General features: G+C 42.9%; 1 protein-coding gene across 1 annotated transcript; it reads left to right on the plus strand.

Moving 5' to 3' along the window:
• The first annotated feature begins 4,764 nt into the window (after positions 1-4,764).
• On the plus strand, positions 4,765-6,322 carry LOC123042416 (uncharacterized). Its single transcript, XM_044464873.1, has one exon. It carries the CDS (start codon positions 5,006-5,008, stop codon positions 5,270-5,272), a length of 267 nt encoding a protein of 88 aa, XP_044320808.1. The 5' UTR covers positions 4,765-5,005; the 3' UTR covers positions 5,273-6,322.
• The last annotated feature ends 9,835 nt before the right edge of the window (positions 6,323-16,157 follow it).

Consider the following 16,157-nt stretch of genomic DNA (forward strand, 5'->3'; position numbering starts at 1 on the left):
GAGAAATCTGTTCCAAAGCTTACAGGCTGGCTCTCCGGGTTGTTGGATTATGTGACTTAAATCGTCTGCATCCGGAGGTCGGACATATGCCCCTTGAAAATTAGCCCTAAAAGCGTCCTCGAGTTCCTCCCAACTTCCAATGGAATTTTCGGGGAGGCTTTTCAACCAATGCTGAGCTGGTCCTTTCAACTTGAGGGGCAGGTATTTGATGGCGTGGAGATCATCTCCACGAGCCATGTGGATGTGAAGAATAAAGTCCTCAATCCAGACTTCAGGGTCTGTTGTTCCGTCGTATACCTCGATGTTCACGGGTTTGAACCCCTCTGGAAATTCATGATCCAGCACCTCATCGGTGAAGCACAGGGGGTGTACGGCGCCCCTATATTTGGATGTGCCGTGGCATGGGTCCGACGGCTGTAGTGTTCGGTGTTGATTCTGAGCTGGTAGTTGATCAGTATGGTCGTGATCCTGCGTAGGGACGTGTTTTCTAGATCCATATATGGACCTAGCCATACCAGCTCGTAGATCGTGTGCTAACTTATGTGCGGCGTCATTAGCCGCTCTGCCTCAGCCACGGGGTGGTCGGTTCGGCAGATCGGTTGTATTGTTTTTTGGTGGGATGGGTTCGATAGCCTCGTCGTCGAATACGGGCAGCAACTTGCGCTTTGGGTAGCTCTTTGTGTGGCGATCGCCACCGTATTTTTCCTCAGTGTCAAGCACTTTGTTCCATATGTGGTTGAGCGTATCCTGCATGGCCTTAAGCCTTTGCTTCTGCTTCTTCAAGCTCCTCGCGGTGGCGATAAACCTTTTGTGGAGGTTCTCTTGTTCCAAGTGCTTTTCCGGGGTGATGAGTGCATTGTCGTCCGGACTGTTCTCTTCTCCAGAGACAGGTTTATAGGTTTTGTCTTTGGCATCACTGTGATCGGACCCATTACAAAACACCTCTCCCATTGCAAGAAAAATCAATCTAGTTGGCCAAACCAAATCAGAGAAATACGAAACTATAAGAATCATGCATAAAAGAGTTCAGAGAAAACTCAAATAATATTCATGGATAAATCTGATCATAAACTCACAATTCATCAGATCCAACAAACACATTGCAAAAAATCATTACATCAGATAGAACTCGAAGAACATCGAGGAGAACATTGTATTGACGGTCAAAAATAGAGAGAGAGAACCATCTAGCTACTAACTATAGACCCATAGGTCTATGGTCGGAAGGGCAACAAGGTTGATGTAAAGCCCCTCCATGATCGAATCCCCCTCCGGCAGAGTGCCAGAAAAGGCCTCCAGATGGGATCTCATGGTTCTGGAACATGCGGCGGTGGCAAAAGTATTTTGGCTGGCTCTCTATTTGTTTCTCGATTTTAGAGAATCTATAGAGGCGGAGTTAGGTCAAACGGAGCCACGTGGGCCCCACAAGCCACCAGGGCGATCCCTACCCCCTGGGTGCACCCTGGTGCCTCCTGGGCCACTGTTCCATCTTCTCTTCCCTTCCAAAAGCTTCCAAGGTCTCTTATGTCTAGAAAAAAAATCTCCAAAAAGTTTCGTCGCATTTTGACTTCGTTTGGTACTGAATTCTGAAAAACCAAAAATAGGCAAAAAAAACAGCAACTGGCACTGGGCACTAAGTTAATAGGTAAGTCCCAAAAAATAATATATATAATTGCTTGTAAATGTATATAAAAAATCCAATACTGATACTATAATAGCATGGAACAATCAAAAATTATAGATACATTGGAGACGTATCATCTAGCCCCTGTCTTCCATGCAACCCCTTTGTGCACCGACCTAAGGCCTCATGGGCCTTACTCCTTGGCCCAACCAAGGTGTCCTCGCACCAGGGACCCTTTGAATTTATCTGGGAGGTTCCATAACCTTCTGAAAATCACCGAAAGTTCCTAGGACCTTCCCGGGACCTCCTAGAACATTTATGGGAATAACCAAAACTCTTTCGAAGCCCATTCTCTTATTCTCCTTAGTTCTCTAACGAACCACAAAACTTCCTTTCGTTCAATTATCAACAGCGGAACCGTGGACATCCATGTTGACCCCTACACTCACGTAAATGATTTGAGTGAACGACCTTTGGTTATCATATGTTACAACCTTTGCTTCACGATATGTTACAAAACCTGAGGTGAGGTATATCGGTATCCTCTTGAGTCATTCTCATGCTCATTATACAGGTCTCCTTGTTACCAGTTTTGTTCTTCTTTTTCGTTGTCATGTTCCGACATCCCTGTGACCTAGTCACCTGTGTCAGGCCAGATGATGATGTATGTTGTCACACCGTTAGAGCCCTAATAATATCTCTCCATTGTCAGAGGAACAAATCCCACTTTTGAGCTATCTACCCCCTTGTCACACTTCTCGATGAACCTGAGAGGTGTCGCTATGATCACCATGTTACAGATAACGGTTGAGCAAACCCAAAGTTTATTGTCTATTATGAAGTGACTACGGTACTCTCATGGTCTAAGGAACTAAAGCATACATTGACTCTCTGTGATATAACTGATAGACATGTGACGATAACATCTCAAAGTATAACCAAAAAGTTTGGTCAATTCAATATGATTGTTCTACTAACATCATACTCTCAAAGTTGTCTGGCATCCTCGTTACACTTAATAAAATGCCCATGATCGGGAAAACTTGATCATCAAACAACACTTGAGCTAGTCCTGGAGGCTAGACAAGGAATCAGGTTTTACCGTTTATAACTCTACACATGCTTATGGGTTTCCCTCTGAATCACATATTCAAGAATCATATCGGTTATAGCATGGGTGCGCGTTCCCGGTGGTGTGGCGGATCCCGGAGGCGGCGGGCTCGCGACGGTGCACGGGCGCCCAGATCCATGGGTGTGGGACTCCCGGCAGCGCGCGGGCTCCCGGCAGCGGCGGGATCGGTCGACGGCGGGCTTGGGCGATGGCGTCGGCCGCTCAGTGCCGGATCTCGTCGCTCGATCTCGCCACTCCGACCATCGTGGAGGAACCTGGATTTGGGGCGGCGGCCTCGTTAGGCATGGAGACAGCACCCTCGGCTGGGACGTTCGTGGGGGCTCGATGGAGGGCATCTTGATTGCATGGGCGGTGAGTTGTCGGTGGATCTCATCCATGCTGCAGGCCTTCTCCCGCTGCACTTGGTGGCTTACGATCGCAGTCATGGGCCCCGGTGCGTTTGTGGGGGCTGGTAGAGGTGACATTGGACCGGGGGAAACTCTGAATGACTCATTCATCCCGACGATGGGATGACCAGGGTCACCGTTCTCCTACTTGCAGGCGCCGTCGAGGTCCCTGTCCTCTACCTCGACCCCATGCCCGGGTGAAAACCCAAAATCTCCTTAGATTGGGCGGCGGCGGCACTGCGTGTGTCGTACCCTTCTTGGAGGCGCCCCCTGGGGCGTTTGGGTGCTCGGTTAGAGGAACTGCAGGCGGAGGGGATGAGACCAGTGGCAGCAAGTGGTGTTTGCGACGGAGGAGCGGCGTGGCATCTGGCACGTCGACATCGGCGGATCTCAGCGGCATGGAGCATCGGGGTCTCGTTAGTGGGCGTGTGATGATGGACGAGCGTAGGATGGTGGTGTTGTCTGGCGTCGTGGTGGTATCGATGACGGCTAGACCGGACAAGGTAGATGCAACAGTACATCACTGAACATGGATTGGTGGCAGGTGGCTGCGGCGGCCTCATACCCGGCAGTGTCCTGGTTGAGGAGTGCGCCGGACTGGTGGGTGCCCCATACCCGGCAGGCGTCCTGGTTGGGACCTCAGGTCTTAGATGTTAGGTTTGGCTGCGAGGCCTCTGTTTGGTATTAGGCTCAGACTATCAGCATCCCTTCATCAACTAGATAGGAGTAGCGACACATGTTGCCTAGACGGTGGCTTTAATCTTACTGTTGTATGACTTTGTAAGGTCTTGTGTGAATAATTAATAAAGTGGCTGCATGCATCATCCAGATGCAGCGGCCGGGGTTCCTCCTCCTTTTCTAAAAAAATACCGGTTATAGCATAGAGTATCAACGTCTAATTATAAACACAAAAATAAATAATACAAATATTATTGCCTCTAGAGCATATTTCCAACAGTGTCTATCTTTATCGCCTGTATGGATTATGGGTGTGGAAAGTAAAGGAGGGACCGCAACTGAGAACGAGGGGCATACTAGGGGTATTTATGAAAAAAACTATTATTTGGCTATAACCCCCGCTGGATTGCATGTCGATGTGATGATGGTCAACGTGCCACGTGAGTAGGTCACACATGATCTGAACTGTTTACCACATTCGATGAACACCTTACAAACTTTTAGAATTCACATACGCATTTTCTTTTGAAGTTTTAAGACTAGCTTGAATTCCATCATATACTAGGTAATTAGGTCAGCTTTTTTAAGGGCAATACATTTTTTTTCTTGAGAAGATATTGAGTGAGGCCTGTCTTTTCTTTTCCTTTTTAAATCAGGCAAATCTACTAATGGCAGCGTGGGCACACGGTGCTTTTTTGGGGCGAACATGTCCAAAGTTTCCCGAGCGGGGGACTAACACCATGAGGTCCATGGTACATGGTCCAACGTCGTAGGGTCGACTGGCCCATACACACCTTCATGGACTTGTCCTTCCGTTTGTTTTGTGCGGTCCACTGGCATGTCGGCGGTCGACTGCAGGAGCCATCACCTTCTTTTGCCCGATTCCGCCTGTCTAGACTCATCATCACGTCCTCTTTAACTCACAAGTCACAACAACGACGATAATAACAGCTCATTCATTTCGTTCGCGCTCGCCCGCCCCGCCGCCGGCAAAAGCAAAGTCACACCACCGACACCGAGGCAGCCTAGCCACACTTCACGCACGCCAACGTCCACGGTCACACGCTCGCAGCATCCAGAGACAAAGGCGAGACGTGCTCTCAGTTGCGACCAGAGTAGAGACGTCGCGCGCGCCGGGGCTGTCGCCGTGGAGGTGTGGAGCTGAGCAGAGCTAGCTAGTCATCGATGGGGTTTAACCTGCTGGTGGCGTTCGCGGCGGCGAGGGGCTTCGTGCAGGTGTTCCACCTGTCGGCGCCGTCGCAGTCGCCGCTCAACCTCTGGCTGCCGCTCGCCCGCCACCTGCCCGAGGCCTGCGCTGCCCTCTGCGGCGTGCTCGCCGCCCAAGTCGCGTGGCTGCGCCGCGCCTATGCGCGCGGTGGCACCGTCTGGAGCCGCCGCAGCCGCGACGACGTCGACGTCCTCCGCCAGGCGCTGCTCGACGTCTCCTACTGATCATTCGACATGCAGCAGAGCGCCGCGCGGCAGTGTCGCTCTCGCTCGCCGCTTCCAGTGCTGTGGCTTACGAGTTAGGACGTTGTGTTTCTCGTTTGTTCTATTGGTTCCTTGCTCATTTATCTTTCCCGGGAGTTGCGTGATCTGTAGTTGTAAAACTGAATCTGTAAACACCGCTCACAAACTCCCTCCCCAGTCCCGCGTTATCCCCAGACCTTTCTTCTCCTCTCCAGTGCTACTGTAGGAGGCGATAAGGGAGGCGAAAGGAGGGCGACCGGCGTCGCTCCGGTCGTTGAGGCCGTCGGGCCGCTCCTTCTCCGGTGCCCCTCGGGGCCTTGGAGATGCAGCGGACCATGGTTCTCCCCCGGCCGGTGGCTGTACTGTCCCTGCGCTATGTAGGCTAGTTCTCCGGCCAAGTTCGCTATCACGGCACCGGCGGGCTTGGGTAGGAAGAAGGTCCCGCCGACTGCGGTGCCGTTGCAGCGGCGAGTTCTCAGGCGTCGTTGTGGAGTCTGTGAGGGGGAGGTGTACAGGAGTTGCGCTTTTGAAGCGCCGCTCGTCTGCGGCTGCCATGCGTGGCGTGGCAAAGCTGTGGGCGGGCGCGAAGGCGAGCAGCTGCGGCAGTCATCGGTACGGGGCAGTGGCGCGTGGATCTGGCCGTCTCGGTGTGGACAGAGTGGTCAAATCCCCAGATCTGAGCCGATGCAAGCTCGTAGAGCTCCTCATGGAGGGAGGTTGCCTCCGGCCGCCGGATCCTTACCGGATTTCATCCTAGTCTTTAGGCTGGGATGCTATTGCGGCTCAATAAAGCCAGAGGGCGAGGGGCTTCATCGGCTCTGGTTTTCATGCTCTGCGTCGGTGGTTTTTCTCCAGCAGTTTCGACGGCGGAAGACACTGGCGCTGAGCATCTTCGGCTTGTACGAAGAAGACGATGGACCAACTTGTTATTTTGTTCCTTTTTGAGTTAAAATACCCTGGAGGTTCCTCAACTTGTCTTGAGCGATCAGTTTAGTGACTAAAGTTGTAAAATACATAAAACTGGTGCTCGAACTTGTCAGGCCGTGTAAATACGATACATCCATTCATATCAGGACGTACATCCAATCCGCGTGGCGTACAAACGTGAAGGTGACCAGCCTATCAGTGTCTAAGAGGCACTGGGTGGCCCGCACGTGGGGATTTTTTATAAGAAAATCCTTCTCATTTTTGTTTAATCAATAGAAAAGCCATCAAAATCACTGTATGATAGCGAGAAATAACATAAAAAAACTCAATGGAGAGATATCGAACCTGGCACATCATGTTCAACAACGGCACGACCTGGCCGGCCGGCCAAAGTATGCCTCGAATTCAACTATTAGCTACAAAGCTGTATAAATACTACTCCCTCCGTCCGGGTGTATAAGTCATTCACGTAGTTCTAGATCATCGATTTAAGGAATTAAATATGTGTTATATGTCATGAAAAGTATACCACTAGATTTCCACACGGATGTAGATTTTAAATATATATTTTTTGTCACATATAATACATATTTAGATAGTTAAATTATCGACCTAGAACTACGCGAATGACTTATACACCGGGATGGAGGTAGTAAACACAATCCACGTATCACTCTACAAATTTCTTTATTTTTATTTTTTCCAAGTTCCTGTCTGGTTTCATAACGCATAAACTTTCCATATGAAAAATACAATTATCAATCTGAAAATATTTTATATTTTAAATATTTTTCCATTACCATTATTGTGTACTCCGAAGAGGCTGAACTTAATTTATGTGGATAATATTAAATTTGAGAAATGTATCGAACATGTTTTGTTTATAGAAGTGTAATGATAATTTACACAATAATTTTTTAACCCACGTTGAACTCTTTTAAAAATACATGTTGTAAACTTTTTTAACGCACGCCAAACATTTTTTAAAAATGCATTATAATTTTTAATACATGTGAAACATTTTCCAACAACATGCTGAACATTTTTCAAATGCACTAACATTTTCTTTAAGTTTATGGGAGTTGTATTTTGTTCTTACGTTTCTTTTCCAAATGGTGAAAATAATATGAAAAATAAAATTAAAGACCTTGAAAATTAAGTGTGCAGACCCATATGAGCGCCATATATATACAGCAACTGAGCACGTTTGAGGGGTACATAGCAACCAAAGAGGAATTTTGGAGCACGGTGGCCACTGAGCATGTTTTTTTCTTGAAAGTTTAAAAACTGGCTAAAAGTTTCATACAAATTTTAAAATTTTCACAAAAAAATGTATGCATGTGCTCTAAGTGACTTTCAAGTTTTGTTTGAAATTTTGTTATATTTTACCCTGCAAAAAATACAATAATCCGGCCAAAAAAGTTAGCTGATATTTGCATGTATTTTTCTTTTTTGTATCTCTCACGTACAAATACAATTTTGAAAAAGAAACACGCGGATATATTACATTTCCATGTGTGCATGTACAAAAAATGTCAGAAGTTTTTTAGCTGTAAAAATCTTTTTCTTTGACCTTTGGAAAAATGGGCACAATGTGCCGGTGCTCCAAAATTACATTTCACATAACAATGCAATATATAAAGTTCGACTTAGTCTATATCTACTAAGCACAGTATGGCCGGGTGGACCCCCTATGCATGCAAATAATCCATAAATTTGTGGGGCTTTTCCATGTGATTAAGTAAAATTTGAGCAGCTTTTTTAAAAAAAATCCTCATGTCCGGGCCACCCAGCGACTTCCCTGCTCCCAGCCACTGACAGTTGGGCCACCGCCACATGCCGCATGGGCTGGACATACGTCTGGATACGAATGGAGGCACCGTATTTGCATGACCAGACAAGTTTGAGCACCTGTTTTATGTATTTTGCAACTTTAGGCACTAAACTGACCGCGCAGGACAAGTTGAGGCACCTCCAACGTATTTAACTCTTCCTTTTATGACCTTCTCTGCTGTAGTTTGGTGGTGGCAGCCACACTGTTTGTATCCTCTATGTATGTTTGTATTTGTATGAGTTTATGTACTGCTTTCCTTGACGTATAAATACAAGTAGCGCGTATACTTGTGGGTGTAGGCTTTCAAAAAAAAACTGAATCTGTAAACAGAGACGAATTCTGCTAGAACTGACGGATTCTCTGTTTCGGCGTCACGAATACAATGTGTCAACTCCTTCACCCACCTCTACCTTTTCGGATCATGCTACTATCATGATTAACAAATTGATGACCCGGGAAGGGCATGAAGTCTTTTTTTGTAAATTAGTCATGCTATGCAGAAACCAACAAACTACTCTCGTGGGTTGTGTCTCCGTTCGCATTTCATTTTGGTCACTTAGTCAATCAAATGAAAGGAGTACATTCCGATTACACATGAATAAGATTTACATAACCGATATTCCACTTCTGAGCCCAGGCTCGGTTGCACCCGCGCCAACGAAAAAAAATCAAAACAAATAATCATATATTCCATAGAACTTCACGAAGCCAAAAGTGCTTCTGAAAGATCTGACACTGTTTAGGTCATGTGATAATTTATGATGGCATAGAAACAGATGACAAAATCGCGAGCAAGAATCTCAAGAAGTGGATGTGTATTGCAACATATATATGTAAGTCTTTGCCTTCATAAAAGGATTCATAGGGATAAAAGTAATGCAAAAAAAACAATGAAAGGATAAAAGGGTTCATAGGGATCATACCGCACGATGTTGTTGAAAAATGGGGATGCCTTTGCCTTCTGGGTCTTCTTAGAATTGACTTGGAGATTCCGTGGTGGTCATCCCCAAGCTTGAATCTCAAATCCTCCTGGGCTAATAACCTTGATTCTGATGGCATTCCTAATGAAGTAAACTATGGTCTAAACACAACTTAAATGAAATTCTTAGTACAGGTTAGTCCATAAATAATCGTAAATTGGTTTACCTATTGTAGGTATAGGATGTCAACGTGGTGTAATAGTAGCTACAGTAAACAACACAATCATATACTCTCTTGATCAAACATATACCGAACAATATGCTATTCTGTAGCAAATATAAATCTTGCACAAGAATCTGTCGAAACAGACCGTCGGACAGAGACGTAATAATGGATCATTTTTTTTTGTTACTCACTAATTCTGAAAACAATAGCATAAATACTAGACATATGTGTCTCTCTTCAGTAAAAAGCTCGAAAATTTATCATGCTGCTGGAATTCTCACAAATGCTTACAAGAACAGAAAAATTGGAAAACGAAACAACACTACCAACATAGCCTAAACATTCAAGATAATAGTACAACTTGTCACTTCATTGAAATAAAACAAGGAAAGAACTTTGTTACATTAGCATAGCAAGTTCTACATTAGTCAAACAAAAACAAAAGATAATTAACTAACTGGTGCCTCCCACAAGTGTTTTCCTTAATGCCTTTGAGCTAGGCATGGTGTTTTTGGATGATGATCAAGTCTTACCATCTCCACTTCCAATGGAGCCATCAATTCCAAACATAACCTCATAACCATTTTTGTTGTTCTTCGGGAAGTGTTCTCATCCTTTACTCATAGAAATTGATATTTTTATAGTTCGTTCCTTCATATCATGTTAATAACAACCACTAAAGTTCTTAGAAAAGGTCTTTCTGATATAATTGCACATAGGGGATTAGGTTCCGTATCCATAAAAACAAAATCTAAAGGGACATAATTCATATCAGGAACCACAAGAATGTCTACAATGGAACCAAAACTGACATTTAGTAGGATGTTTCAACCCAAGTGCTTCATATAATTCTTAGGCATTGTGGACACACTTGCAGCAAGACCAGATAATGCATCACAAGTAAAGTTATTGATACTAATATTTATAGATGTTTTCCAACCATCTTCGAACTTCCGAGGGATCATAGCTTCTCTATTATAGTTCTCCTCCTTAACATGTACAACAACTTCAACAATGTATCTAGTGAATTGATTTCTTTATCTAATGAGGTAGGTTCTCTAGCCATATTTTGCAATACTTTAATAACATCGGAGAGAATGCAATCATTGTAAGCAAATTGAACACCCTCTGAACCAGTGGGATCATAAATACCTAAAGTTTTAACCTCATAAAACTCACTTTTCTGAGAATTTTGCAGATTCACGGGCTTCTTTATCTTAGCCCATCTAGCATGTATCATGTATAGCTTGATTATTTTTATCAATTGTTCATGTATCCTTTTACAAGATTCTTGAGTACCATGTTTAGGTGAAGAACATTTCAACTTTAAAACTTCTACATCAATGGCGATAGTTTCCGCCTTGTCAAATAAAACTCTCAACCTATCGAACTTTTCTACAAAACTTATGTTCAATTATTTTTGGGAAGTGATAAATACTTTAACCATTGATTGTAGACCAGTGGGTGTTTGATTACTTATATAAGAGTTATTTAAAGGAATATGATAACTGTTTCCATAAGGATTGTTGTTGAAATTATTTCTAGCACCCATGACTTCCTTCCTTGCCCGCATCTCGCCCGGAAAAAACCTAAAGTGGTAGATGGGCACTCATAAAGGAGAAGATTCGCCTAATTATGCCTTAACTCAGCCATTTGTGGACCAATACGTGTGTCACTTGATGTTGAAGCACTTCCCATAGTGATGGCCATAAGAGGAGTCATATCACTAGTTGCGGTGTTTCTAGGCATGAGAGGAGCAAAGAAACGAGGGAGCACCTCATGGTGACGAAAAAGGAGGTCATATTCTTCACGTTATGCGATGGATAGCCCCCGACCCAATAAGCGCTCCCCGCAGTAGCGCGACTCCTTCACTCGGAAAACACCCGACTTTGTATAGTGTGTAGAAAATCATCAATGTGCTTTGTTGGCATAAAACTAGCAGCTATCTTGCTTCGGAACAAAGGTCTACCGGTTACACATTAAAAAAGTTTGTTAATTAAAAAAATTTCTCCAACGTTTAAAATTAGATCATTAATTTTTAATAAGTATTCATGAATTTTAAAATTAATCATGCTTTTAATTTTTGTAAATTTTAATAAATGTTCATGAATTTTTAAAAATGATAGAATTTCAAAAAATCATGGATATAGAATGTATTCGCATTTAATAGAAATTAAATGATAACAAGACAAAAGAGAAAACAAACCGAAAAGAGGGTGAAAGAATGTTGGATGGAAACCTATAGAAATAATAACCAACAGAAAAGAACCAAAAGTCGCTGAGAAATAAACCAGGGAAAAGGTTAATGGAAATCACTACTATCGAGATGGCGCCAAAAGCTCCTATTGGGCCGACTCATCACGGTCGCAAATAAATTTTGGCTACTCTTCTACACAATGGACGTAGAATAGAAAATTCTGACGGGCATGTGATGATTTGGTCTCCCTCTATAAACTAATATAAGATCTTTTAGAATTTAGATCACGGAGTACTTAGGTGGAGGAAGGCAGTCCTCATGCACACATCACATATGCATGATACATAGTTGTTCGGTTTAGATAATAATGGTTCAATCTGTTCACTTTGGCTAGCTAGGTCGTCGAACTACATGGATATTTACATAGATTTTTTGATTAGTTGAGTCTCTTCTCTTTCACGGGAGAAACGTATTTCTTTCCAATTCGAACCAAAACCAGAACTATATTACATCAGGTTACAGTGAAGCAAGTCTCAACAATATATGACTCAAAAAAAAAAGGGGGGGGGGGGGTCTCCACGCTGAAATAGGACAAGCATGTCTCCAAATTAAGGTAAGACTCGATCGATGTCACTGGCACCAAAGAACTACAGAACTATGGTTCGTCATCTTGTGTTGTTTTCCTCTCCTTCATCGGAAACTACTAGGGCGTGGGTTGGTGGTGGCACTGGCATCTGGCCTTTCGTGATGAAGAAAACGAAGAGAGGGCTCTCGTGGCACATGTCCACGCCGAAGAAAACAAAGCTAGTTCACAAGCCGCAAATCAAAGAAGGCAGGGTATAGGCTGAGTATCCTTTAGAGGAGCGGATTGGCTCCTTTAAAAAGACCATTTCTAATAGGTCCCTTAAATATAACAAAGTAAAAAAATGTCAAATTCGTTTAATTTTGGGCCACCGACATAAACTGAACTACTAAATTATTTTATTAAATGCCATTTTTGTCACATACATCATCAATTCGTCGCTAAGAGAACCGATCCAAAGAAAACTTACATACTCCAATAGAAACACAACTTCCTAGCTGTGTCGACTAGTCTGGCCAATATTGTTACTCTTGCCTTAACTGCCTATACTGTTACTTTTTGTCTATTAGCTTCTCGAGCTTGCACACTTTTTTCTTCTTCATCTCCTCAAACTTGTACACTGTGTCATCTCTAGTCTCATCTCTAGCAAGTAGTGCATGAACATCTAGCAAATTTATCGCTATCAATAGACCAATGTCCTCTTCTTCCCAATACCATAACTTGCATCCACCCTACATACAACTTTGAGAAAACAAGAGTTTCAAATTGCGACAAATCCGAAGAACAACTATACACAATGGCACTCAGTCTATTCTTTTCGCACTTGTAGAACACCCATTTGCGATGTTTCGGCGTGCTCGAAACGAGGCGCAGCACCAGCCACGGGTTAGTGGCCACAGTTGATGACCAACATGGGCGAGCTGATGAGTTGTTGGGTGTGCGCTGAGCCCGGCCGATGGTGGGACGTGACCGAGTCAGTGGTCGGTCAATATGTGAGATGCGAGCGTCGAAAGGTGGTGCAGAGCTGTTTTGGGGGTTGCGCAGTTCGGTCCTTGTCGAATCATCCAAAACACGACAACGCCAACGACTGAGTCTGGCGAATCCGGTGACAATCGTTCGTCTGCCATTTAAGCCCCGTGCCGACGAGAACCAACCAAATCGAGGTGGGGAGGAGCGTCGCGGGTGTTACGGGGGGTCGGCTGTGGCGCATGGTGGCCGAAGGAGGCAAGTAGGGCAGCACCGGAATGTATGCAGCGTGGGATGGGGTGGGTGCGGCCGAGGGGGAAGGGTGAAAATTGCGTTGTCTCGGCGGCCGAATAAATTAAGAGTTAGGGCGCCGAGGAGGATAATTTTTACCCCTATAGCCTTCTAGGGGATCAGTTAGGTCCGGTTTAGAGGGGGGGGGGAGTAAAAATGTACTCCTCAAAAGGTTTTTAGGGGATCGGATAGAGATGCTCTAAGGAGTCAAACTTGTCACGTCGCACCACCGCACAACCCGTGCCAACCACTCAACCCGATGGAGTTAGTTGTGTACAGAAATGATAGGTCGGCCTTGTCTAGTTCAAACCAACAGACTCGTGTACTAGGGTTATAGTCAGTGCAGTCTATGGTCGACATGTTAACATATTTACCATTTTATAAATTATAAAGAAGGTAAAACATAATGACAATAAAAAAAATATGAGTTATAAACAATATACATACAAATAAACAACTTACTTCAAAAAAAATGTTCATGTAATTTAAAATATTCACATAATAAATAAAATAATATTGATGAATTACAAAAACAATTATGTAATTTTAAAAACTGGTTAAATATTTAATAAAAATATTAATATATTTCGAAAATGTTCTTATGTATTTAATTAAATTTCCATATATTTTAAAATTATTCATGTTTATAATGAAATATTCATGTAGTATATAAAGATTTCATGCTTTTAGAAAATATTTATGTGGTTTTAAAAAGTGTTCACTTGCTTTAAAGAAATTGTGTGTTTGCCAAATGATATTTTTTTAATCAAAATTATTTATGTAAAAATGATTATGAGCCTAGTGTGCCCCGAGACTATAGACCTCAAATGAAGACTTCTTAAAATTTATACATACATTTTAATTCATAAAAATGATCTCAATTATGTGAATGTTTTTAGAGTTGCATGAACATTTTTATAAAGAAAGTTATTTTTGTATGCATATTATTAATAAGAAAAATAATTTTATATCTTTATATTTATTACTATGACCATAATTTACATATATAATACAATTTTCTAAAAGAAGACAAAACTGACATGTGGAGTATGGGCCGGGTTGAATGCTGCCCATTTAAACAAGAAGCATCGCTGGATGAAGTGGTTAGCTGAAAGTTTTTGAACCAATATTCTATATTCGGCGACGGTAAACAACAGAGTGATCATCTGTGCTAAATTCAAGTACCAATGATGTATTTACTTTATCTGTTGATCGAATTAGTTAGTTGTCAATGCTTCATGATAGCTGTTTAAGCTAATGTTATCTCTATGAGTACTCCAACCATTGCCTTGTCCTTTAATCTTGCAATAGATTGGATGAAACTCAATCTGGTGCCTTGTCCTTTTAATCTTGCAATAGATCATTACTAGGGAAAACCCTAGTAGTAGCGCGGGTTTTAAGCCCACTAGTAGCGCGCGCTGCCGCGCTACTAATAAGGCGCTACAGCTATTACTTAGCAGTAGCGCGTGTGACACGCGCTACTATTAAGACACATAGCGGCAGCGCTTCTATTGTCCTGCGCTGCTGCTAATCTGGCTAGTTGCAGCGTCTTTATTAACAATCGCTACTAGTATTTATCCGTCGTTATACAAATTTTGGTACAATATCAATTATGAGGTTTATATCATTATGTCCATAACAGTGTGTCAAATGAAGGTGGATTAGGTTCAAGTGAAGGCAATATGTGGTGCATGTCAAAAGTATACTACTAATCCAAATTTGATCTAGTTTGGACTAGTAGTACTTTCGATGTGCATCACATGTTGCCTCCACCTGAATCTAATCCGCCAGCACAAGCTATTTAATCATCATCATAGTCATTACCACCAACAGTATTTATTTAATCACCACTAACACTAGCTAATAATAATCATCAGAGTCATTATCACCAACACTAGCTATTTTATCATCATAGTAATAAAGTAGCACATCATCATCTTCAAACTCATTTCTAGCTAGCTAATCACTCCTGCTGCTCTCTCTTAGGTAAAATAACATAAAACATGTATAACTCTCCTCCTTGATCAACTTGGAGCATGTAGATGAACCGGTCTCCTAATCGTGGGTAGCGCATCTGTTTGCTGCCCCCTAGTACTTTTCTGCGCTCCCCCATCACATATTTAATCCAGTCTTGCACTATTAAGAATCCGTCGCTAATCTTGAATGCACTAAAGTAATCTGTAGGATATCTTGGCCGTAAGCTAATAATACTCATGGTACTTTTAGTCTCGATCTCATAAGGCACAACATTCATCAGGAGTCTCTGTTGAAGAACATCGTATGGTAACATACTTAGCAATGAAGTTTAGCTTCAAAAATAATGTATGGAAAAGATGCACTGAGAACAAATAGTAAAAATCTTACCATCCTTCCTAAATAGATGTGACCGTAGTTCATTACGAACACTATTGGTCGCATGTTTTCAGTACTAACATTTCTAATGCAGGAAGAAAATTTGTCTTGACAGTATCAAGATCCGCAAGCCATGAAACATAATGACTGAGCTCCTCGCAGTTGGGTTCAGCCCTAGCACAATAGTAGGTCCTGTCTACCAAGCGCTGGACATGTTTGCTTCCACCGAAATAAGCTGACAATACAAATTAGTTGTCAACTATTTTTGAATAAATAATATCAAAGACATAAATATGGTTGAGAAACTTACATAATGGTATAACTGGATGCGCCTGCACATCGACCCAGTCGTCGGTATTACCTTCAATATCATCTTCCGGACGAATATCAAAGGTGACAACCATATCAGGCTCAAATGCATAAGTCTTGCATAGTGCTCGCCATGTTTTGCATCCAAAATAGGTGTAGTCGTCTGAATTGTATAATTTTGCGTTGAAATATAACCATGCTCGGTCTTCAAGTAAACTTTCTTTACCTCCATAGTACGACTGAAACCTATCTTATCCAATAC

Source organism: Triticum aestivum, chromosome 2B, assembly GCF_018294505.1.
Source record: "Triticum aestivum cultivar Chinese Spring chromosome 2B, IWGSC CS RefSeq v2.1, whole genome shotgun sequence".
NCBI lineage: Eukaryota > Viridiplantae > Streptophyta > Magnoliopsida > Poales > Poaceae > Triticum > Triticum aestivum.